This window comes from Galleria mellonella, unplaced genomic scaffold (genome assembly GCF_026898425.1).
Source record: "Galleria mellonella isolate WM207_F2 unplaced genomic scaffold, CSIRO_AGI_GalMel_v1 utg1634, whole genome shotgun sequence".
In the NCBI taxonomy this organism is placed as follows: domain Eukaryota; kingdom Metazoa; phylum Arthropoda; class Insecta; order Lepidoptera; family Pyralidae; genus Galleria; species Galleria mellonella.
In genome coordinates this window covers 364638-392185 of record NW_026442007.1, presented here as the reverse complement: position 1 = coordinate 392185, position 27548 = coordinate 364638, and the positions used below count along the sequence as shown (strand labels likewise).

The 27548-nt window shown below is 34.5% G+C and overlaps 2 protein-coding genes across 3 annotated transcripts in view; one reads left to right on the top strand and one right to left on the bottom strand.

Moving 5' to 3' along the window:
* The window catches only part of LOC113520946 (calponin homology domain-containing protein DDB_G0272472), a 35701-nt gene extending 29691 nt beyond the window's left edge, over nt 1-6010 (top strand). The window contains exons 19-21 of one of the 2 annotated variants that reach the window (XM_052892649.1): nt 13-205; nt 400-464; nt 1559-6010. In XM_052892649.1, coding sequence (XP_052748609.1) covers nt 13-205; nt 400-464; nt 1559-1645 — 345 coding nt within the window. In that variant the 3' untranslated portion in view covers nt 1646-6010. Of the gene's footprint in view, nt 1-12; nt 206-399; nt 465-1558 lie in introns of those variants that run through there. The other variant, XM_052892652.1, reaches the window with a different exon arrangement.
* A 3658-nt stretch (nt 6011-9668) lies between these two features.
* On the bottom strand, nt 9669-22616 carry LOC113517719 (uncharacterized). The gene is made up of 6 exons (XM_026902464.3): nt 22465-22616; nt 15463-15617; nt 14044-14245; nt 12377-12504; nt 11232-11424; nt 9669-10418 (listed from the first exon to the last, which is right to left on the bottom strand). Exons 1-6 carry the CDS (start codon nt 22514-22516, stop codon nt 10366-10368), a joined length of 783 nt encoding a protein of 260 aa, XP_026758265.2. The 5' UTR covers nt 22517-22616; the 3' UTR covers nt 9669-10365.
* Between the last annotated feature and the right edge of the window lie 4932 nt (nt 22617-27548).

Here is a 27548-nt window from a genome sequence, read left to right as displayed (position 1 = left end):
GGATAAATGTAGGACACAGGCACGCAGGAAGGGACGACGAGTGAGGCGTCGTCGGGCAGCGACCCCGGCGGCTCGGCGGACGAGGCGGGCGGCTCGGCGGGGTCGCCGCGGCCGGCGGCGGGCGGCGTGCTGCGCTCGCTGCGCGCGCTGCACGCGGACGTGCGCGACATCTGGCGGGCGCTGGACGCGCGGCGTGCGCATGTTGGTCAGTCTGACACAGCCCTTATTTCGAGTGCGAGTACACTGGGTCAATGACCAAGTTGTTTATGTGTATTTTAAAAGCGTCCAGGGATACAAGCTTTCATATAAACTTTGTGAAGTTAACATTTATAAACATTTATTTTTATTTTGGGTAGTAAATTAATTTCAAATAATATAAAGAACACGCATCGATTCCAGCTTCACCAGAGTCGAGTTCGTGTCACGCGCCGACTACATCGCAGACACGGATGACGCTGTCGGCTGTAAGTAAATATTATTGATTTACTATTGATGTTAGTGTGATCTCTCCGTGTGTATGTATGCTGTGAACCAGAGGATTATAACATATGAACAGCGATTAATAATATTCTAGTATTTATAATAAATAATTTAAAATTTTGTTTCACAAAAAAACACTAAATTCAATCGTGGTAAAACCAGTAATTTTGATTTATAAACCAAACTACTGGACAGATTTTTTTAGAACCAATAAAAAAAGTATATCCTGTCAAATGAAGAAGGATTTTCTAAATCGGTTTATAAATGACGGAGTTATGAGGTAACAAACATAAAAAATACAACCGAATAGAGAACCTCCAACTATTTCGAAGTCGGTTGAAAACATTTGAGTAAGAGTTATGCTTAAAGTTACCAATTAAAATAATAAAATTAATTTTAATAGTAAGAGAAGTAAAGAAGAGTGTTGAGATTATATACCGAAAAAACGAACTCCGTAGACATTTTTTGTACAAAAAACTTGTGAATAAAGAGACTATTAGAAATATGATATATACTGGAAATTTGGCAAAAACTGAAACAGTTAATTCAGAACTGAAAACCATTGTAAATTCTTTCCCATTTTTATTGGAAAATTGCAATCTATAATCTAAATCTATGTTATAATATAAATAAATAATAATATCTTATAGTACAATGCCATGAAATACCAAAAAAACAGCAATGTAATACTCGTATTAAAATTCTACCGCGACGCGCGGAATCAGCTGTGTAAGGTCAACGCCACAAGCGTACGAAAGTACCTACAAAAAAGCGCCATTGATTGCGCTCAATAGGTATCGCGCGTCGTGTGGATCGCAATATTTCAAATACATTGCGCGGCGTCAAAACTATGAATCGTTAATTATATATTAGTGGTGCATTTTCGGTGGGAAAATAATCTGCCATCTGATTTAGGCTATTCATCTGAATCAGCTGTTTTAGTTTTGACCTGTCCTGTCCCTTCCACCTGTATATAGCGCATATATAGAGTGGAAGGGACAGGTATTTTCGTTATCATTTTTTAGTCGCGTGTTTTTTTTTTTTTTTTATATCAATGCGTTTATTAAAACGTTTACAGCCAGAAGCGGCAACCGATGACCACTCAGATGGTGGGGTGGCGGAGAGAGCTAGAGGTCTGCGCGCTTGGCTGCAAACCGCCCCTTAATTAATTAATACCATGGGCTTTGAAAGCATTACACCACTTGCCGTTTAATAGGTGTCTACCATATCTATGGTAGACAAAAAATACTAATATGGTAGATAAAAATACTTTTTCAAAATTTTTCCATCAATTTTTTTTGTTTTTTTTTAGTCATAAATCGATAGGTGCTCACCATAGATTAAAAAAATATTTTCCCTTTTTTTCTTACTAATTTTTTTTACCCTTTTGGTGGTATTTTATATATAAATGGTACACCTGTTATGTTCATGGTACTTCACGACTATATCAATATCGTAGACTTATCTGTAAATACAAATGTCTTATGGACACTATATGACGTAATTCGTATCGTCTCTAAGCTGATATTTGATGATATATAGATAGTACCATCCTCGGTGTATGTGATACATCCTAAACTGTGCATTTATTTTTAACTATAAGATATAAAATTAGAATTTATATTACACATATATGCCTTTACAAGCCTCCGAGCTGAACATCAATTTGAACTGGAGCATGATATTTCCATTAATTCATTAAAATTTACAAATTTTACATTAAATGATTTTTTTTAATGCTGTCTCGCACCGCACAAAGTACTAGTAATAATGTTTTTTTTTATTATAAGAGAACCCATAGACCAGGGGTGCCGACTCGACTAGATCCAAGATCTACTGTTTACTGACGAAAGTCTGTTCGATCTACCAATTACATACTTCTTGAAATCTCAAATGAAACAACATATTTCAGTACACAATTATGTAGTATTGTAGTATTTTTTATTTTATTAAGAGGAAAAACATAAAATTGAAAACTATTCTTAGTAACTACTTATTTATATTAGTGTGAGCATTGCGTCTGAGCATCTTCCGTTAGATTAGCAAATTTTTGCATTGCTACGATCGACTCGACTAATAGTCGCGATCGACCTGTTACCCGGCCACCCCTGGCGGGCATAGAGCAAGAAATTACTCTTTTTTTTTTATAAAACATTTCTATCCTTTTGTTGCTTTCTTTTGAATTAAGAATATATAAAAAAAAAATAATAAATAAATACTTAAAATAGGTTTGATGTTCTAATGAGTAAGAGAGATATGTACAAATTTGACGTTCATAAGCGGCTAAAATGTCCTACATGAATAAATGATTTTTGAATTTGAATTTGAAATTTGAATTTGAATTTGAGATTAATTTATGATAAAGAATTTGCTATTATCGCATTTTTCAAAACGGAAATATTATGTTTTTATTTCAAGAAATAAATATAAAGTGGCATAATATCAGAAAGTGCATTACAAAACTAAGTTTTATTGCTGTAAGCATAATCAATCTCTGCTATAAAGAAAAATATTTTTTTTTTTTATGGTATTATTTACTTTTTTTTTTTGTTCTGTTTATGATTTATTGTGTTCTCAACGAGGCTAGTTAGATTTTTACATTTATATTAATTAGTTGTTTGATGTGTGTTCACGATGTGCGTATTTAAATTTAGAATATATACATATCTATCTATATATCATAATATATACAGTATGTTCGTTAACGAAGTCCATTCATTAAGACTAGTGTTAGTAATCATTAATAGGGTAACGTATTTTTTTCCAAAAAAAAAAAAATGTTTACTACCAAAGCTTAAAAAAATTAAAATTCTTGGGAAAAAAAATATTCTGTTTTTGCACCAACGGCACTACATAATAATGAGTTTGTAATTATCTTGTACTATGTGGTAACGTTTTGGCAAAATAAAAATTGAAAAAGAAAATTGTAGACTATATTAATGAATATTAATACAGGTTTTAAAGAATAGATTTCCTTAATTAACATACTGTATATTAATTTGTATTAAATTCCGAGTTGTATTACGAAATATGCTTTTAACAAAAGTAATACTAGTCGAGGGTCATTATTTGTTATTGATTTTAAAATTTTTATATGTATCTAATTGGAAGTTTCAAAATTGCGCCTTACCATGAGAGCAAGTATTCATAATTACAATTAAAAATAAAAAAAACTAGTTCGTTTATAAAAAAGCGCGGGAAAGCTATCTTTACTTTTTAAAAGAATCTCATATACGTACATCGTGATTTATTAATAAGTCTTTAATTACGATTAATACGATGGCTTAATTCACAAATGTACATATTAGTCAATTTTACAAATTACTGGCTCATTTTTTTTTTGTAGTAAACCACGGCTCTGTTGCTTTTTGATGAGAACGAAGCGTAGACAAAATTAAACTGAATCTAAAAACTTTTGGTTTTAAAACCAAAAAAAGTTTGTAATAAATACAAGTGTGAATTGAGCTATCGTCTAATTTAATACGTCTATTGATATCTAGTCAAATACCTCCCCTCGTCGTCCGATAGATGCGTCCCTTTCACATCGTAAACGGTGGAAGGGGACAGCATTATTTGCCCTCTAGACGAGGTACAGATGAATCTATTGATGCGATCATTTCGATCAGTGCACACATGAAAAAAAAAAACAATACAGCGCCATCTCTTTCTATTGCAACGAGTCGCTAACAGTTACGATTCTATCAATAGAATCGTTTGTACTTTGTTTACGGCGCCTGTTCGATTGGCGAAAACGTACATTCTTTGCCTTGCTTTAATTAGTAACTACATTCCTAGACATAAGATATCCAATGTTTATGTTGTGATAATAAATTACTTATAAATAACGATAAATTAAGTATTTATAATTAATTAATGTGATATAAGAGCTAAAAATATTTGATTTATTTAATATTTTAATGTGGAAATGTTAACATTTATAACTATCAATCATTTGATGAATTAACAGTGTTGCCATTTTAAATCATAAACGTAAAAAGGGCGTTAAATGTTTGTCTTTATGTCTGTTTTAATAAGGATTTTCTCTTTGAAAGTTGGTAAAATAATTAAAGTCCTATACAACTGAAGAGGCCGAATATTAAGCGCGCGAGATATTTATCTAGTACATACAAAATGCATAATAATCTAGTCAAGATATAATTATCTAGTCTTTATAATAAGCAGCCGAATTCATGCGACGCTGGATAAATGAGAAGGTAGTGTAAGATCAGCGTTGAATTCGCTGGATTCAACGCTGATCTCACAAAACAAAATAGGATTTTTTTTTTGTGTGATAACAAATTGCTGTTGGATCTAGATGGCGCTGTGTTGTATATCCAACTGCCTATACGAGTATAAGTGAAATATCTAGCGTCTTATTCTTTCTCATACATGCAATGTATGCGTATGTATGAGAAAGAATAAGACACCAGACATTCCTTTTTGTATTACTTGATAAATGTGTTTGCCATTTGTGTTGAGGGCTGGACATATCAACGCCATCTAGTAACGATGAAGTAAAGACAGTTTATTAAAATTAATTTCATTACAGTGCTGAACTTACATTGAGTTTTAAAACCGATCAATGCCATCAAATATATCCTATATAAATAAATCAATTATTTTATTGATTGAAATTTAGTCACATGGGGACCGTTAGTTTTGGAAGGTTTTTTTTTTATACAACTTAGAATGGCAAACAAGCTGACGGCCCACTTGATGGAAAGTGGTAACCGTCGCCTATAGACATGAGCAGTACCACGGACATAACAGAGTATACTGTTTCGCCCATGATGGGGTAATTTTTATAAATAGGGCATCCATTCCAGTAACGTTTATATGTATAAAAATATTTATGGCTCTTATAGAACACGTTATCGTAAATAATTGTAGCGGAGATATAATGGTTGCATGCTGCTTTAAAAACACGTTCGACCATTGAAAAGTATGCACTAATATTTGGTGAAAAAAAAAAAAAAAAAAGAAATTGTAATTAACAATCGTGTAATCGATTGTTCGCAACTTTATCAAACAACTTTGTCCGTGATCTAACATTTTAGTGTGATTCCTTAGCCAAATAATATTGTAGATAATTAGGTACTTAGTACTAGTCACTCAATAATGTCATAGTCAAAGGTGTAGATAAAGTGCTAAGTACGACGTTAGCGAACGTCGTTAGCTGGTTTGTCTAAGAAGTTATTGTCTGAGGAGTTTATAGGTTGGATTTTCTTTTATTAAAATTGATGTAAATGAAAATTCTTGTCTGAAAAATTTATAAGGAACATTTCCTTTTAATATTTTCAGACAGTGTTGCCAACATTTCAATAATTATTAGTTACCACTTTAAATATGGTGTGTTGCCATCTCTTAACTTGTTTACCATATACTGTAGTATAAAAATTCTAGACAGTACCTCAGCCACAATAACTTTTATACATACTATTCTAATCTTATTGTCAATATGACAACTACACTACCATAAGTATATGCTCACTGCTATATGAATAATAAAAAATAATAATGATCAATTATTTATGGTCGGTAGTTTGTACTTACCCTATTGTAATGTCCACGACTATGTAAACTTATTTTAAACCAAGAAAAAATACTGCATCCTATGCGTATACGACCATGTTAATTGAAAAAAAAAAAAAATCTCTGATGGTTATTCAGAGAAATATTTCAACTATTGTACCGCTATAGTGCAGTTCTTATTGACACTCCTGTGATGGAAAACACAGTTAACAAACCAAATTGACTATAATTTCGTGGCAGAGGTAGGCACGCTTGCCACGTTGGCTGCTGATAACATTGGAAAGGTTTAATACAAAGTTGGAAATGTATTTAAATTTAGTTGGCAACTCACTGAAAGCTGCAATCGAACATAATTCAAATTAGAACCTTATAAATTATTGGAATAGTGAATATTTCGAGACAATAATAAAATCGATTCTTGACTATTAGAAAATTGTTAGAGACTGCGTGTTTGTTTGTATGTCGAGTGACTGGAGTTATTGAAACTAGACATGGGTAATACAGCGTTAAGCTGTGCAATTGCGCTAACTCATTGCTGTGTTGGGTGTGTCAATTCGCCTTTTTTTGAAATGAGTAGGCACACAGCACGGTACTGTGAAAAGTGGGCTTTTAAACCAGTACGCACAAGTTAAAATTAATTTAATGTACTTAACATTAAAATATATAAATGAGTATAAGGAACACTAAAAGTAGAAATAGTGATTTTTTTTACGCAACTTAGAATGGCAAACAAACTGACGGCCCACTTGATGGAAAGTGGTAACCGTCGCCTACAGACATGAAAAGTACCATGGACATAACAGTATACTGTTTCGCCTATGATACCCCCCATGCGTTGCCATTCCTGAGGACTCAGGTGTTATTCCTCTGTACCCAGTAAATTCACGCCATATCCCACCCTTCAAACCGAAACACAGCCATGCAAACACAACTGCTTCACGGTTGAAACACGAATGGGACAGAGGTACCCAAGCAATCGACTTTTGTACAAAGTCTCCCTCTGGTAATACACGTTACCCTCAGAATTTGCTCAATGAGTCGGCGCAGTAGGGTGCGCATGAGTTGCTGAGTTGACGCGTTGAGAAGTCGTTGAGTTATTCATATGTAATTGAAACGATTTTAAAAATACTTAATTACACTATTCTATATAAGATCTTTACATAATTCGAAAGAGAATATACTTGAAAATTAATAGAATTATATATAAGTATGTTAGTATTTTTTCTTGGACAAATTGTTGTTAGGTATTCTCGCTAAGCGGGCAGACTGAAAGATACGATGTGTTAAAATCGTCTCAAGGGCTCACTATGTATTTTCGAATGGGTTATATTAAAAAAAAGATTTTTTTTTAAATGTACATTTGAATTCTTATTAAAGCTAGTTAAATTCCGTATACGACACTTTCAAAATTCTAAGAAAGTAAACACCGGTTTGTATATATGTATATGTAATTTATAATCTGTATTCTATATGTGCTGTCAAAAGAATTTAGGTAGTATATAAAAAAATGTATGATATAAAAATTCCTTGTCACTATGTTCGTTCACGATATACTCCGAAAGTGCTCGACCGATTTTTCTGCAATTTTGTAGTGTATATAATAGTATAGTGTTTTAATCCGATTATTAAAATTAGACTCGATCAGTGGCGATAAGGGGGAAAGAACGTTTGTCCGGTCAGCTAGTATATTTATATAACATTCTTCCATTTTTTTGTTACTGTGATCACATGAAAATAAAAAAAAAAATATGTTACCTCTTTTATATATTTTTTTATATTCATATTTTTCTCTTTTTTGTTCATATCATATTGGTATATTATATATTGTATATCAGCCAGTTACTATCATCTGCTAAACATAGACCTTCCCTTATTAGGGGGTTTTGCCAATAGTTGCCATGTTTGGCGGGCGGATTGGCAACTGCAGTTAGACTTTGGTGATATTTTAAAATAGACTGTTACCCATTCATCGACTATTAAATTCCCTCAATCGCCTCTTACGACACTTAGGTAAAGGAAGAGGTGGCGCATTTTATGCCGGGACCACACGGCAACATATCTATGTAACTATTCAGTCGCAGATGACTCAGTCGCACTAGGGACATATATTTGCTGAATAAGGTTTTCTTTTTAATGGTATGGTAACCCCGTCTGCGCTATCGGTATACACTGGCAAGGCACCAGTATAACGCAGACAGGATGACTGCACGAGGACAAAAGCAGACCAGTAAGCCCATCTTGACTAATTCAATTAGAATTAGCCACGATGGTTTCCAGGGGGAACCACGTGGAGGTTGACCTGACAGGGTAAATTGCTAGTAATGGAACTATTTGAGCTCATTACTAACAATCCCTTTCCCCCGCTAAATAAGGTTATACATAGTGAATCCTTTGAGACGTTGTACGATGGCACTGTGATAATAAAGTATATATATCATCATCGACCTCATCTACGGGTTATACTTAAATTTATTGGGCTATAAACGAGCCGCCAAACTAATGTATTTCAATATCAGATTGCTCTAAGTTACAGAAAGTGCGTTGCCAATTTTTATGTACCTATATGTATACTGTTTTGATCCTTTAAGATACTTTTAAAATAATATTTTTTTACATTGCTTAAAATATCGCAATGGGGTTTTTAATTTACCGCAGCATACAATGATATCGTTCGATTTTATCGTTACGATATAATACAGCAAAATTACAATGTTGCGGCAAACATCTTTTAACTTAGAGCAAGAAGGTAGTATAATTGAATTCTCGAATTTCTTTACTATACACATTTCAATTTAATAGTCAATCCTTTAATTAAGTGTTTGCTAGGTGCTGAAGAGAACGGATATCCAATTATTGCTTTAACAATATGTATGTTCAATTTATGTTGGAAAAAAACTGGACGGTACACAAATTGTTATTCTTTGAATGTTAACGCTCTTGATATTTGTACATGGAACGTTACAGAGTAGAAAGTGGATAGTTTAATATAGCGCGACACGATATCGTACGATTTTATCGCTGCGATACAATAGGAGAGCAAAAATGCAATTGTTTGGAGACACTTTTAATTCCCCTGCATGTTCACGATATCGTTATGTTGTGTAGATATTGTCGCGGAAAAATTAAAAGCGTCCTCATACAAGTGCCGTCCATCAGCTTGCTTCGAAAATACATATTTTTCATATGTAAAAATTTGTGTTTCTTTGTCGATATTGAATAATCTTCAGCATCTAGTTTTCCATTGTTCCTAATTACAATTTCTATACTTATCACAAATTTTATTAGATTTAATTTTTTAATGAAATATAAAGCACATACTTAATTTTTTATTTAATTAATTATAACAAAAATATACTATCTTACGTCCAAAGTAATTTTAACAATATTATTGTCATATTTGTAATAATAATAATGAATTTGAAATATTATTTATGAATTATCGCACAACTTGTGTCATTTCCTGTAGATATTTGACATTGGAACGTATTTTGAAGTTATCATGACACATATGAATACATATGAATTTCAATTATTATGATATTGTAATAAATATTTAATATAAATATTATATAGAGTAAAACAAAGAAAAAAAAAACCTGTGAATCCACTATGGTCTATACTATATTGTTAAATGTTTAAAATTTAAAACAATAATAATCAAATAAAACAAAGTAATAGTTAATACTTATATTTACCAAATGTAAGCTACAGTTACACATTACATGAATTTTGAATTGTACTAAAATAGTTCTGAATATAAAAAAATTGGTATTTTATTAAATTATGAACTATGTGTATTTTCGTTCTATTAAAATTAAATGCCTTTAACTGCCATACTCTGCAATTAATAATAAGTTTCTAGTGTTTGATAGTTTGTATTGAAAAGTCAGTTGCCCCTCTAGCGGTTGGTTTTGGAAACTCAGATTTCCATACAAACATATCTACGTAGACGTGAACGCGGTTGAACGTAAATATTTGTATGATACACTACATACTTAATTGGAATTGAATGAAATAATAGACAATGAAATTTGGTATATAAAATTGCTAATTTGCAACTTATATGATGTCAAAATATTTGCTAAATTATTTACTGATATTTATAATGAAAAAGTTTAATAGTTTTCCAAAACACTTATAAATAATATAATTATAACAAAATCGATATAATCGATCCAGGTACATACTGTTTCTATTATAAAAAATAAAATTAATATCGACATAATTCAGTGTAGTGTAACTGTCGCTTAAATAAACAGTCGTTCACTATGGTTTCTATCGAAATAAAAACATACGAACTTTAAATTTTGTTTCATTTAATTAAGTAGAAGTGTCCATTGTCCAACTAATTGATCACCTTGTTAGTATCGTTGATAGAAGAACCGCCAATATAAGTTTTATTGCACCTGTAAGGATACAATTATATATGTAGTGAAATTTATTTGCAATCAAAAGGAGACTGGTATCAAAGGGAGACTGTCATCAAAGTTAGACTGGTATCAAAGAGAGACTGTTATCAAAGGGAAACTGGTATCAAAGGGAGACTGGTATCAAAGGGAGACTGTCATTAAAGGGAGACTGATATCAAAGCAAGACTTTATAACCTAGCAGAGAATTAATAGTAAAGGTGGGATGGCAATCCGTTTGTGCTATCGGAATAGCGCTGACGGCACCAGTGAGTGATAGATGATGATGTAAGGTCAGTTGGCCATAGAGATAATTTCATTAAAAATTAATGACGATGCTTTCAAAGGGGAATGAGGTGGAGATCGACCTGATAGGGTATATTATAGGGCAACGGAGCTGGTATTCTATTACTAACGATCCTTGCCCAGCCTATACATTTAGTCTTGAACTTATACTTTTATTATTTATGGGGAAAAAACCACAGATTTTAAGTAATTACCAATTACACGTAGTACATTATACTAAGTCTGTCAATTACAGATTAGCTTTTCGCATAATAGCGACAGAAACGTTTTTTAAAATCTCTGCTCCTCTCCCTCTCACCCCTCTTCGAGGGAGACCTTTAACCTAAGTCGGCTTCGCACGGAACATTACTAGACTGATTTGGGTTGCGCTATGTGTGTAAAAATTCTATTATCCGATGATGAAAGACACCGCTAGCAAAATGGGTTAATTCCAATGTTGCATACAAATTTTAGCATTGTAAAAAATGTTTTTGGTTTTTGAAATACAAAATATGAAAATGAAATTACCCGAAAGTCCTACAGTCGCATATGAAATAGCAGCATTATACTGTATTTGTTTTGCGGGCGTTTTGTTGTTTGTTGGCACGACTGACAGACATTTTATTGGTAGAGATTCGTCTGATTGCAAGACGAACGTAGACCAGGATTGCCACAATTTTGATGATGTGTTCCAAGCGCTCGAGCTGAAGTTTTCAGGGACCTGGAATAAAAGAGAAATTGATGATTTGAGTACGTTATACTACTTCTGGTTGATAGAAGCTTGGATTCTTATGATAGAAGTCTAATTTTAGGTTTTTCATAGGCAATATATTTATTTTAATATATTATTTTTTTCTCAAGCCACTGCAGTTTCCGATCAGTATCCTGTATCGTGTGGTCCTGCCATAGAATGAGCCACCGTTTCCTTTCACGTGGGCGTTGTAAGACGCGACTAAGAGAGCTTAGTGATCAAGGGATAGGCAGCAGCTTCCTTCTTAAAATATCACCGCAGTTAGGTTTTGCCAACCCATCTGCTAAGCGTGGCGATAACGTGCAAAACTCTCATAGTGAAGGCCTTTGTTTAGCAGTGGACAGTTAATGTTTCCATCAGATGCTTTAATAGGTAATAATGGAAGGGTCATCCTGCCTGGAGGAGGGCTAGTTAAAGCAGATCTTTTATTTTTATATATTTCATGTGGATGAAAGCAGGTCAGTAAGCTCATTTTGACGAACATGAAAATTTGAAAGTATATTATTCTTATTTCGTGTATAATATAGTATATTTTATATATGTGGAAGTAAATTTGTTATTTATATATAATTATTCGTTTAGATATGTAATTTGATTATGTATATATGTATATCAATTTACACTTGTACCGCATTTGAGTATTCTGACACTTCCCTATGGTTGACTGGTAGAGAGTGCTTTCAGCATTAAGTCTGCCATGTACACATATATGTAGTAATGAATCAATAAATAAATTTGACAAGAATTAATTACAATGGTTTTTAGGTAAAATCACGTTGAGATCGATCTAATAGGGAATATTGCTAGTAATGTGGCTATTTGATCCCTTTACTAATAATCCCTTTCCCCCTCCATCAGATGGTAAGTTTGTTTGCCATTATATTTTCAAAAATTTTAAGTTGCGAAACGTTAAGATACCAACCACACGTTCATCAGGACCAGCGATCCACGTAAATTTTGGCGCTGGTAGACCAGAGGAAGTGCAGTTGAGTGACACCTGATTCGTTTGTTTGTTTCTTGTAGCTATTATTTCTGGTTCACTCGATGGTACTGCAACAGGATAGTAACATTTGAAATTAATAAAATATTTTTTTGTCCTTGGCATCGGATATCTCGCTCGTTGCTTTCATTTATAGATTATAGATATAAAAAAAGTAAATATTCAAGTACATACATCTCCTTTATCTTTGCTACAGAAATTACCATTAGTCTGTTTTTTTTTTAATGGGTGATAATGGTATTTTTTATGGTTTTTAATGGAATGGTAACCCCGCCCGCGCTGTCGGTATACACCGGCGGGGCACCAGTGAAGGAAGACAGGTGAGGATAAAGTAGGTCAGTTAGCCTACCGTGACGAATTCAACAAGAATTGTTCACGATGGTTTCCAGGGGGAACCACGTGGAGGTTGACCTAATAAGGCATATTGCTAATGATCTCTCTAAACTCTTGTAAATAATTTTAAATAAAAAATAAAGGTGGTTTTTCAAAACCTCTAAAGTAGCAAGTAGTTTGATTATGAATACCTGAGGACCACCCGAGGGAGACTTTGTACAAAAGTCGATTGCTTGGGTACCTCTGTCCCATTCGTCTTTCAACCGTGAAGCAGTTGTGTTTGCATGACTGTGTTTCGGTTTGAAGGGTGGGATATGGCGTGAATTTACTGAGTACAGAGGAATAACACCTGAGTCCTCAGGAATGGCAACGCATGGGAGGTATCTTGGGCGAAATAGTATACTCTGTTATGTTCATGGTACTGCTCATGTCTATAGGCGACGGTTACCACTTTCCATCAGGTGGGCCGTCAGCTTGTTTGCCATTCTAAGTTGTTTAAAAACAAAATACATTAATGAAAAAATCACCGTCAAAAAGATCTATATTACAAAATCGTTTTATTTTTTATTTGGATGTAAAATAAAATTAAGGGGGTTAATTAATAAAAACTAATACCTTCTACAAACCTATTTTAACTGTTACACTGTTTTGTTACTTTTATTCAAGCGGAGAATTTAGCACAAAAGAAAGAGTTAAAACAATTCAATAGCTAAAATAGTGATCTATCTGTCTATCCTATTTAAGAGCGCATCTTGTCGGTGGAGCTCTTGCCACTCACTACGATTTTCAGCGAGTCTCTTCACCTCTTGATAAAAATAGTATTATGAGAAGTTTATTTGCTAAGAAAAATATAAACAGACTTCTTTATTAATATTATAAATGTATATGTGTGTTTGTTTGTTTATCATCCGTTGGTTTATGACTAATCATCATTGACTCAGTTGTCATTTGGCATACAAATACTATTTGGGATGGAAAAGCACATAGGTTACATTTTATTTCCTTTAATTAATATACCCCAGCCACACAGACAATGTCGTGAATAAAGACTAGTATTCATTCATCACAACTTATCTATTGTCCACAGCTGGACATAGGTCTCCCTTATATATCACCACAAAGTACGATCCTGCGTTATTTGAATTCAGTGACTCCTTTGACTACTTGAAATTTGAACCGTTTTCAGGGGGGTCGCCCACACCACGCTTGCCTGCACGGAGTCGCCATAAAAATTAGTATAAACAAAGAATATTTACTTGTTGTGACCAGGGTGTAATTGTCGTGGCCCACCATAAACTTAGGGCCTTCTCCCGAGACCTCGCATTTGAACTCGAAATTCTTCTGTGTGAACTCCGTCGGTACTAATTTAAGTACACATGTTTTGCTGGCTTCCTCGCAGTCGATTCTGATGAGGCTTTCTGTCAATGACCATATTCGTGAAGCAGTCGCACCATGAGTCTGCAAGAAGAAATAGTAAATAAAAAAAAAAAAAAACTAAATTAGTAATCCTACTTCTTGGTAATTTAAAAAGAGCAAAACTTTGTGTTATCCACTAATAAACTCAAATTGGGATATCACATTAAATTTCGCAAATTATGTACCTATAAAATAATGGCAGTAATTAATTCGACGGTCAAATGTTAATTCTTTTTTGTTTTTCGTCTGATGAATGGACTATGTATGGTTCATATATATAGGTACCTAGTACATTATTTAGGGCCGACGGATACCTATTGAATTATGCATACCGCTAGACCCAGATATGTATCAGATACGCGTCGTAACATTGTTTAGAATTTTGTGTTAAAAATATTTATTATGATTGTAACCTTTTTGACGCAGTGGTAGGGATTGTATTGCGCAAACGACGGCTCGCGTTTGATTCTCAGTTGAGACAATTTAGCAATGATTTTCTAAATTAACTTAGTCTTGGTATTTAAGGGTGTGCCTGTTGTATAGTTTCTCAGACCACCATAATCCAAACTAATACTTTTTAGGAAATCTTTTAGAAGTTAGCTTAATATGAATATTTTAAGGCGCTACCCTAGATAGTCGTCGTCAGGTTTCTCAGACACATATAGACCAACATAATCCGGGATAATACTGTTTAGGGAATGTTTTCTAAGTTGGGTTAATATGAGTATTTTAGGACGCGCCCTTAGATAGTTGTCGTCTGGTTTCTCAGACACATATAGACCAACATAATCCGGGATAATACTATTTAGGAAATGTTTTCTAAGTTGGTTTAAAACGAGTATTTTAGGGCACGCACTTAGATAGTCGTCGTCTGGTTTCTCAGACACATATAGACGTACATAATTCAGGCCAATACTGTTTAGAAAATGTTTTCTAAGTTGGCTCACTATGAGTATTTTAGGGCACGCACTTAGATAGTCGTCGTCTGGTTTCTCAGACACATATAGACCTACATAATACAGGCTAATACTATTTAAGAAATGTTTTCTAAGTTGGCTTACTACGAGTATTTTAGGACATGCCCATAGATATACGTCGTCTTGTTTCTCAGACAAATATAAATCAATATAATTATTCTCATATTATAGGTTTGTTTAGTTGGAGAGTCAGGCGCTTTTTAACCGACTTCAAACAGAAGAAGGTTCTCCATTCACCGTGTATTTGCAATTTATCCTGCAATTCTATTATATGCAACTTACCACAGGTCTATATATCATGAACTGTTGATTATCCATGAATAGGTTGACCGACTGCAGAGAATCCCCTTTGCTGAAATCCCACGCGCATGTCAGTTTCCATCCTACATCAGGCACCCATTCTTCAGTTATGTGAACAGTTGTGCTATTTGCTATTACTGAAAAAAAAAAGAAAAAATAATGGAAATTAATTTTTGATAGTTTATGGCACGCATATAAATAATATAATGTATCAGTAAATTTAGTCAAAAATTAAGTATCTGTGTTATATAGGTATAAAAAATTATACTGTTCTTAAGACTTTAAAGAGGAATAAAACTAAATAGGCAAATACAGTCATTTGTAACACGTTTTATGATTTTTTTTTATTCAACTTAGAATGGCAAGCAAGCTGACGGCCCACCTGATGGAAAGTGGTAACCGTCGCCTATAGACATGAGCAGTACCATGGACATAACAGTGTATACTGTTTCACCCATTATACCCCCCATGCGTTGTCATTCCTTAGGACTCAGGTGTTATTCCTCCGTACCCTGTAAATTCACGTCATATCCCACCCTTCAAACCGAAACACAGCTATGCAAACACAACTGCTGTACAGTTGAAACACGAATGGGACAGAGGTACCCAAGCAATCAACTTTTGTACAAAGTCTCCTGGTAAAACAGCAAATAAACAATGTCACCGTGTGGTCCCGGCACAGAATGGACCACCATTTTCTTTCCTGTACGTGTCGTAAAAGGCGGATATCCTTTAGCCTCACTAACTTAATGGTCGAGGAATGGGCAGCAGCGTCCCTCTTAAAATATCATCGAAGCCTAACTGCGGTTGTCAACCCACCTGCCAAGCATGGAACCTACTGGCAAAACCTCCTAATAGGGGGAGACCTAGAGTTAACGGTTGATACGGCGAAATAAATATATTTACAAGAAAAAACAAAACATCGGCTTCAATAGTGGCAAAGCGAGTTATTTTTAGTTTACTAAGTAGTAACCAAATTACTGAACCGATTTTGATGGAACTTCTATGGAACTATATGGAACTATTAGGAAGGTTTATATATTCTAAATATTAATAGTTGTAGCACTTTAGCTGCCCGCTAACGACATGCTTTCTAACTGCATTGGGTTGACTGGAAGAGATCTCTGTCAGAGATAAGTCCACCCTTGTTCACAAAATTTATAAATACATTAACTATGTAATTTACAAGCGCAATAAAGAATATACATACATACACACATATATATATAATATAAATGAAAAAAAAATAGAATTTTATTTTTTGAAGTTCGAAAATCCAACCTGTGAAAAAAAAAACGTTAAAAAGTAGTTACTACAAAAAAAGATATTTCGATATAAAAAACTAAAAAAAAAAAACTCCAGAGCTCTCTCTGTTTAATATAAAGGCTCCCCTCGTTTTATTTTTAAATTAGACAAATTATAAAACGTCCTGCTGAGTGGAAGACGCCATCATTGTTCATTGATTCATATTAGTGAGAAGTCGACAATAAGACACGCATTGTTGTTAACTACGAAGAATAATAACTATTAAGTGGATTATGTATGTATATCTACGTACGCCAAGTTATTAAACATTACCCCTACATTACTGTAGAGGGCTGAAATAAAGCAATTGATATATGTCATATCATTTGATATATGTACACATACATATAAAAACATACTCGTATACATAAATGCATACACACACACGCATGCACGTTCGCACATACACACACGCACACACATACACACGCACGCATACATATACACGCACACACACTTGTACACAGACTTATGCACACATGCACAGAGACATCAGTCTGCTTTTACAATTTACTTACCAATATTAATTTTTATTGTTTTTTTTTTATCTCCTATTATTGATTATTGGTTTTTCTCCTTCAGGATTGTGTAATTTCATAATAATATTTTTGTTTTATTGTTTTTTAAGCTCATATCGGTCGGAGGTCTAGTACCACACGTTTTAACCTATTTCAGACACCAGCTCCTCACAGCAGTAGTCTATATTGATTCAATCTTATTTTACCCTTAATAACACATGTGTAAGGGGGGAAAGGAATTGTTAGTAATAGGTTCTAACAGCTCCATTGCTAACAATATACCTATCAGGTCGACCTCCAAATGGTTCCCCCTGGAAACCATCGTAGTTAATTCTTCACGATGGGTCGACTCACCTGCCTTCATCTTCACCTGTCAACTATCACTGGTGCCCCGCCAGCGTATAATGATAGTGCAGGCGGAGTTACCATTCCATTATCACCCATTAGAAAAAATACATGTTTAAATCTAAGTTGTTTGTGAGGAGACATATGATGAAATATGATCAACTGTTCACCAGAGGGAGACTGTACAAAAGTCGATTGCTTGGGTATCTCTGTCCCATTCGTGTTTCAATTGTGAAGCAGCTCTGTTTGCATGGCTGTGTTTCGGTTTGAAGGGTGGGATATGGTGTGAATTTACTGAGTACAGAGAAATAACACCCGAGTCCTCAGGAACGGCAACGCATGGGGGGTATCATGGGCGAAACAGTATACTCTGTTATGTCCATGGTACTGCTCATGTCTATAGGCGACGGTTGCCACTTTCCATCAGGTGGGCCGTCAGCTTGACATTGTCACATATTGTCATAATGTGGCCATAGTTTGCACAATGTTCCACTTTTAATTTTCAATAGAGTTCTAGACCTTAGGTTATGAACGTAAATACGAAGTCTATGTTCTAGTCCATATTACGCATGGGAGGTATCATGGGCGAAACAGTATACTCTGTTATGTCCATGGTACTGCTCATGTCTATAGGCGACGGTTACCACTTTCCATCAGGTGGGCCGTCAGCTTGTTTGCCATACTAAGTTGTATAAAATAAAAGACATAAATAAATATATTATTATATATTTTAAATCCTATACGTATCTTGCAACTCTGAGACTCGAGTATATAAATATACTACGTAGATCGCCTTAAGTCTTAAGGAGTAGGCTTAATTTGCTCAATTGGGCAGTCGTGCGCTCCTTAATACTTTAATGTGCTGTATTTGGGACACTTAACATGACATCCGTGTATGTGTTTTTAAACGCGGAAGTGTATTTGCTTAATATTAGATGAGCTATGGGAGGGCCACGAGAGGATAGAAGTTGAAAGGTATCTGTTTTTTTAATTCAACTTAAAATGGCAAACAAGTTAACGGCCCACCTGATGGATGGGAGAAAGGACTGTTAGTAGTGGGTATGTTAGTCCCCGCTGTCATCAATATATCCTATCGGGTCGACCTCCACGCGGTTCCCTCTAGAAACTGTCGTGACTGATTTATCTTTGAATTCGTCACGATGGGCTAACTGACCTGCTTCATCCTCACCTATCATCCTTCACTGGTGCCCCGCCGGTGTATACCGATAGCGCGGGTGAGGTTACCATGTCATTTTCACCCATTAAAAAAAAGGCCCACCTGATGGAAAGTGGTAACTGTCGCCTACAGACATGAGCAGTACCATGGACATAACAGAGTATACTGTTTCGTCCATGATTTCCCCCATGCGATGCCATTCCTGGGGACTCAGGTGTTATTCTTCTGTACCCAGTAAATTCACTGCCATATCCCACCCTTCAAAACATGCAAACACAACTGCTTCACGGTAGAAACACGAATGAGACAGAGGTACCCAAGCAAACGACTTTTGTACAAAGTCTCCCTCTGGTATCTTACTCTATAAGTTAGGATAATACACCACTAGGTCATGGCGCGTCTCATCTCTTTTCTATCCAGTTAACAAATGTAGTTTTAATGTCCCATCAAACAATAACACAGTCATATTGTCTGTTTATGAACCCCACACTTTAATTGATTTTAATTGGTCATGATTAAAACGACTGCTTGGACAATGAGCCCCATGAAATGACGCCTGTGAGAAAATTACATGCACTGGTTATGATATTTTTTGCAGTTATTTATTTTAGTCATTTATAAATGTACTAGTTATGGGGGAAAGGAATTATTAGTAACGACGTCTACCAGCTCGATTGCTTTCAACATTTCGTTTGCTGTCAGTTAGCCCATCGCGATTAATACACTTGGGATTCAGCACGATGGTTTCCAGGGGGACTACATATAGAAAGAAAGAAAGAAAGAAACTTTATTTTACAGAAATATGCGACAATACCCACACAGGGGTTAAAAAAAACCTATATATTAAGAATTATAATAATAATAATTCTTAATATAATAAGAAACAACACAAAAAATATTTATATATATATATATATATATATATATATATATATATATATATATATAAAATTAAAAAAGAAAAATAAAACAATTCGTATTATAACAGTTTCATCCAAAATGAGTGTATGTGTGCGTGCGTCGCAACACCTGCAAATATAAATCGCACAATGGGGTTGACAGTCCGCATTACTAACAATCCCCAACCCCTCTCTATAGTGATTAGTGAGGCCGTCAAAGCGCTTAGAGGCCCGTCCCGGCGTCGCACGGGTGGCAATTTTTAACATTTCCTTCACTGCTCTGCTCCTATTGATCGTAGCGTGATGAAAATTATACTATGACCTGCCCAGGAGTATGAAGAATAAATGTACTAAGATTCGTTAAAATCCGTCGAGTAGTTTTTGTTTCTATAACGATTTTACTGATTGCATTTTTGGCATCAGTATCGATCACTAATCACCCCCTGATAGTTATTTTGGAAATATATTTCATGTACAGAATTGACCTCTCTACAGATTTATTATAAGTATAGATTGATAAGGTTGATCGTAAAATATGGTATAATAATATTTTATCAAACCTCTTTAACTCCACTACTCAAATATGCTCAAACAATATACTCAAAGAGAGTATATTCTTTAAGTTAGAGTATTGTTATTATTTTTGTTTGATAATTTATTTATTTATAGAAAAACCAGGGCTGTATTAGTGTAAATAGATATAGTCAAGGATTCCAAACTAAGCCACTAATAGGTTTCTACAAATAGTAACAAGATAGATTAAAGGCACTGCACATAAAGCAACAAAAACAGGAATGACCAAAAAATAATAATAAAAGGAATGAAAAAAAAATGTTTTTTTTATACAACTTAGAATGGCAAACAAGCTTACGGCCCACCTGATGGAAAGTGGTAACCATCGCCTATAGACATGAGCAGTACCATGGACATAACAGTGTATACTGTTTCGCCCATGATACCCCCCATGCGTTGCCATTCCTGAGGACTCAGGTATTATTCCTCTGTACCCAGTAAATTCATGCCATAACCCATCCTTCAAACCGAAACACAGCCATGTAAACACAACTGCTTCACGGTAGAAACACGAATCGGACAGAGGTACCCAAGCAATCGACTTTTGTACAAAGTCTCCCTCTGATATATGAATGAATTACAAAGTAAAAATTTAATGTTGATGAAAATATGGCCTTCTTATTAATACAATACATACTCAGACAGTTTATGGATCGAAAAATTGCTTGCTCAGTTGGTCTCTCGCTGATATTATATTTTTCAAAAATAAGTTAATATTAAAAGTTCTAGAGAGAATATTAAAGTTGTTGCTGGCTCGTTAAAGAAACAAATTTTCTTTATAATTCGATGACACTAGGGGGACAAATAGAGTAATATTATGTCTTTTAAATAGTGGCTGAGATTATGATGCTTGTCACGTACTTGCTAGCAATATCAAATGGAAATTTGAACTATAAAGACAAGTTTAGGGAAACAGCGTCTTAAAATTTAACCCAATGTCAATTGGCTCCCAAAAAAAAACAATTATTACAGGGGAAAACGTAAAGAGCAAACAATAAAGTTTTACTTATAATAAAGTTCGAAAATTTGGCTGTATGGTCTAACTACCTTTGCCTGCCTTCATGGCAAATTGAAAAACAACAACAACCATGCTATGTTAAGAATGGGTTATCACAGAAAAAGTTGATAACGTTTCTCGTTTCAAACTGCCATTTTAGTTACAAACTGTGTAACTGGAGCTGTTTGCAATTGTGGATCGCGATATTACATTTTCAATCTGTTTCAAGTGAGAATTTTTAGCAACCGATTTACGGTTTGTATACATACGTACATACATATCTGTCACGCCTGTCTCCCATTAGGGTAGGCAGAAACAATGGAACGCCAAATGCTTCGATACAAACAAACCTCTTTCTCTTCTTCCACATTCATCAATCTTTTCATACACGCTCGCCGGTTACGTGTACTTTTAATTTGGCCCTTCTTCAGCACGTCGCCTATTTGGTCGACATACGTCCGTCTGTGGCGGCCCCTACCGACATCTACATTCATTCTTGCTCGATAAATCTCTTTAGTAATTCTTCTTTCATCCATCCTCTCCAAATGACCAAACCAACGCAAAATTCCTTTTTCGATTTTTGTCACAACATCGTATTTCAGTCTTTCTAGGTTTGTATTGTGATACATATATGGGAATGAGTGGGAACTTCCCTGATTTTGTCCTTTAATTTTGTAAGTCAGGATTTACATGCAATTTTCGCGTTCGAATTATCATATAAAACTTGTATCTTAATTTTTATATAATAATATATTTTAAATATCTTCATAAAAAGATTTCGATTCGGCAACATTTTTGTATGTAATATATGTTTAACGATACATTGGTAAATTATAATCCGATTTTAATGTTTATTTTATGAGGTTTCACCACCAATACGAAAACTATTGGTCTCATACTAATTTAGCTTTTTTTTTTATTGTCATGTATATATTTTGAAGTTCAGCCGTGTGGTATCGGCATAGGCCACCCCTTCCTTTTCCCTGGCTGTTGTAAGAGACGACTAAGGAAGGGCGAGGAATGGGCAGCAACGTCTCTTTTAAAACATCACCAAAAGCTTAACTGCGGTTTCCAACCCGCAACTACTAGGAAACCCCCCTTATGGGGCAGGCTATGTTCGGCAGTGGACAGTTAAAGGCTAATACGACAAATATATTTTAAAGTACTTACCAAATAAAAAACAAAGTAACACAGTGCATGTCAGTAATCCTCTATCAGCCATCACTATTAAAACTTTTACGACACATAAAACATTGAACAAAATATCTATATATAAAAGCAAATATGATGTCTGTATGTAACCGACGTTTAACAAGCACTATTCATACAGTTCAAAATGACAGCGCGCGCGCAGCATGCGTTGGTTGATTAAAGTTCATACGCATTATAAGTGTGCGCCCTTTACATAGGATGACATCGAAGTCGTTAGGTATAAAAATACGAGTATATATAAATTTCACGAATCATACTTTTATTTATGTCGTTTTTTGAACAATGTTTCTGTAGAAAAGTCATCTAGTTTCACTAGTATAATACTCTCTTAATTTTATACAACGCGATGACGTTTTACTACGTAAAATAAAAAAAAAATATATAGTTATATGCCTACGACTATACTATTTTTTTTATACCACTGAGGTGGCAAACAAGCATACGGCCCACCTGATGGTAAGCGGTTTCCGTAGCCTATGAACGCCTGCAATACCAGAGGTATTACGCGCGCGTTGTCGACCCTAAAGAAACCTCATTACCCCCCTTTTGAAGAACCCCATGCTGTAGTCTCTTGGGGAAAACCTCGGTAGGGAGCTCATTTCATAACCTGAGTGTTCGTGGGAGATAACATCTCTGAAACCACGTTGTACGCGACCATTTAGGCTATAAGGTATGAGGGTGAACTCCCTGTCGAATGCGAGCGAGGTGATAGAAAGATATATAATTAAGACAGTCAGAAGTATTAGTCGACTGTTGCTGTTGTGGTGAAGATAACATTTAACTCGCCCGCATGCCTTAATTGGGCATTATGTATACTAGCTGTATTATGAGTGAATTAGGATAAAAATAACAGTGTTGGAAAAATAAATGTTAAGTAAAATAAATAAAAAAAGTAATATATAAATTAAAATAATTATAAATCCACATATACATATTCGTTACGCCATTGGAATAGGCTTCTGCCTTTGTTTCTCAAAGGAATACCAAATGCTCCGATTCAAACAAACCTCTTTCGCGTCCTCCACATTCAATAATCTATTCATATACGTAGTTTTTTCATTAACAAACATTAAATGTTAATTTTAGTAAATTTGCTTTATTTGTACAAAATTCCAAAAAAAAAAAAATCAAGCAAATGCGTTCATTCAACAACAGAATAATAAGTTATAATAACTTTCAAAATCCAGGCGTACGAAGCTGCAGTTAAGTATTTAAACAAACATTCAAAAATTCTTTACAAACTTGCGTATTTGTAATGGCTAAATCAATTATTATGAAATTTGGCATTATTGTACTTAGGTAATATTTTGGTACATAGCAGAAGATATTTTTCTTTTATCCTAGTTATGCTGATGAAGTAGCTAGTGATTCATAGTGAAATCGTTAGTTTAAAAGTCCTTAAAATCGGCGCACGATAATTTAATGAACGTATTATAATAAAGCTAGCCGCTATACATTGTTTAGCCCATTACTTTTCATTTGAATGACTATTTTTTTATATGAATCTAAATACTTTTGTTGTTAGATCTAACATTGATTTCTAATAATATTGTATTTAGGGATTATTAATAATGCCGAATATACCCAGTCAGGTCGACCTCCACGTGGTCCTCCCTGGAAACCATCGTGCTGAATCCCAGATTTATTCATTAAGATAGGTTAACTGGCCTGCCTTTTCATTCTCACCTATCATCCCTCACTGGTGCCCCGTCAGCGTATACCGTATCCCTTAAAAAAAAAATAGTTTCAAATCAATGGGAATGGAAGTCCGCGTTACTAACAATTCCTTCCCCCATTTGATTAAACTAATATTAAACTTACAGCTAGACACTCGCTACTGTTTCCCCATATGAGACAGTTCTCCTTACCTATACCCTCCATAATTTACAACTTTATACACGTAGCTTACAATTATATATATGCACAAATTATACAAATACATACATACATATATATATATATATATATATATATATATATATATATATATATATATATATATATATATATATAAGAACAAAAATCCTCGGTTGTTTACACAGATATAAATAATACAGATTAGAAGGTTGTCGCATAAAACATAGCGATAGAAAATAAAGCTTTTTAAAAAAAAATACCTCTAGCCTCCATACAAGAATGCTTTTACAGTTAACATCAGTTTGTCATAGAGATAAGCAAGTTGAAATGGCAATTGGCTGGTTACATAGCTCGAAGAACCGACAACCGAAACGGAAGAAAGGTTCTTGAGTGGCGACTCCATTCAGGCGAATGCAGTTTACCACGACTCTCCACTAGATGGAGTATATTCATATTCATTTATTCAGTAACAATCATACAATTGTGTTTAAAATAAATTACAATATTTTATAAAAGTTAATAATGAAATAAACAAAAAAAGTTTAATTAGAAAAATTTTATAAACTTATAGATAGATAATATAAATGAAATTTAATTACTTTTCAGACACAACATTATTAAATTCGTTCAAAGTTTAAAAACGTGCTTCTAACAAAAGAGCTCTAAGTTTAGTTTTAACAATAACGAAACTGTCAGTGCTGTTCATATCAGTGAAAAACTTGTTGAATAATCTCATTGACTGGTGCAAAGCACAGTGTTTTACAACTCGAGAGTTTATTTTTTATTTTATGTTTATTTGGTCACCTAGCAATGGTTACACTGATAAGATTTAATATTAAAATTACTGTCTATTTATACTTGGTGTACAATCATTTTAAAGGAAACACAGCATGCTAATTAACAAATAAACAATAATATGGTATAACAATCTCTTGAGGTATTTGACATTGGTATAGTTTTTTAGATTCAATAGATGATTGCTTCACATAAGTATTTTAGCTATTTAAATTAACTGCAATGCTTTCCTATGGAAATCCCCTTCTGTATCGAAGTGAATAATCAAGTGTTGCTTCCAATGATTCAACAGCTTGCAAACACGTGGTACAGTGGAGTTGGCACCAAGAACAGTTCTACGGAACGGCACGGACATTAGACTGATGTAACTAGGGGGACAGTGTACGGGCAATCGAAAATGAAATTTGGCAAGAAGCTGAGAACTGTCAATTCTGTTCCTAAACAACTTATATAAGAACATTAAATCTATTAATGTTCTACGCTTATCAAGTGATACCATATTGAAATAGATAAGCCTGTCCCCGTAGGACACCAAGGTCTTAGATTGTCGAGCTGAGAAAGCCAAATGCCAGAGAAACCTTTTTTGTATACTCTCTAATCTTAAAATAGGGTCCCCCCTATTCTAAGGGATTCTAAGTAATGGAGATCGAGAATCCCATTGCTAGCAATATACCCAACCAGGTCGACCTCCTCGCGGTTCTCCCTGGAAACTATCATGGTTAATTCCTGTTGAATTCATCATGATGGGTTAACTGGCCTGTTTTCATTCTCATCTATCACCCTTCACTGGTGCTCCGCCAGCGTATCCCGTTAGCGCAGGCGGGGTTACTATATCATTTTCACCCATAAAAAAAAATCTTAAAATATGGGTTGGTGTTTAGGACAAGACATATCCACTACATCTTTATTTCTTGCATTTAATCTGATTTGATTTCTCTATTCATTACCATAAAAATGATGCATTGCAGGGAGTCGGTGTGTGCAGGTGTCTCGGGACTGTTTCTTACGGGAGTCAGTGTTCGCCAGTGGACAGATGTGATGATTAATTTATCAATATTCTTCATTTATCTGTCATCGAGCTATCATTTGTCATCGAGAAAATAACACAATGGACAACGAGTACTATGATAATATAATTTTGTATAATACATGACATTGTTTGCGTTACAACAAAAGGTTTTGTATTGCTGTCTAGTGCACATTGTAACTTAATATCTATTGTTGTTAGTGTACTCCGAATTCTGACTATAGTGAGTAGGGTTGATGACCCGGTTAGGACTATTGATTGTGTCCGATTTAAAATTTCGTTGTAAATCTTTATTAAATACGTAATAAATTGTTTATACGAACATATATATATATATATAATTGGATAGGCCACCCCTCTCTTTCCTGCCTAAGTTTCCTTAATTAGCCTCGCACGCAATCTTAAAACTTCTTAAACTTGAATCATACAGATAAAGCCAGGGGTCGTAAATAGTCTGTACCAATATTATAGAAAAGCAATTTTGATTGTTTGTTTGCGATAGATTAACTTAAAAACTACTCATAATCAAAGGGGGACTTTCTAAGAAAGTGCTGCTTGGGTATCTCTGTCCTATTCGTGTTTCTACCGTGAAGCAGTTGTTTGCATGGCTGTGTTTCGGTTTGAAGGGCGGGATACGGCAGTGAATTTACAGAGTACAGATTTATAACATCTTAGTTTTCATGAATGACAATGCATCAAGGGTATCATAAGCGAAACAGAATTCTCTGTTATGTCCATGGTACTGTTCTTGTCTATAGGTGACTGTTACCACTTCCCATCAGTTTGTTTGTCTTAGTTTGTTAGAAAAATTGCACATAAAAACATTCAATTAATTTTAAATATCCTTTTACCTATAAACAGCTACATTGTCAGCGAGTAACCATAATCATAACCTTCAACAAAAGAGCATATTCCTTTTTAAAAGGCCGGCAGCACACCTGCAATGCCGTAGGTGTTGTGGGTGACCATGGGCGGCGGTAGTCACTTACCATCAGGTGAGCCGCATGCTCGTTTGCCCCCTGTGTTATAAAAAAAAAGAGTAACTAACTCATTATTTTAAAAAATTCTACTTTCCCGTGCGAAGTCGGGCCGGATCACTAGTAAAATATAGACAGACGGAGTATCTTGTGAATAAAGTTTACAGCGGAAATGTTTCTTGGTTGGCACACTTCTAAAATGTGGAGTACATAATTCAACGCTCACGTAAAATCGAGGTTCGAAAGGAGACAGGCTGACTGATCGCAGGCTATTTAGTATCCGGGGAGAAAAACTACACTACCACGCTAACAATCTGTTGATTAAAACTTTCCCTACTAATAAATGTATGTACGTCTGTTTGTAGTATGTAATCTATGTATATAGA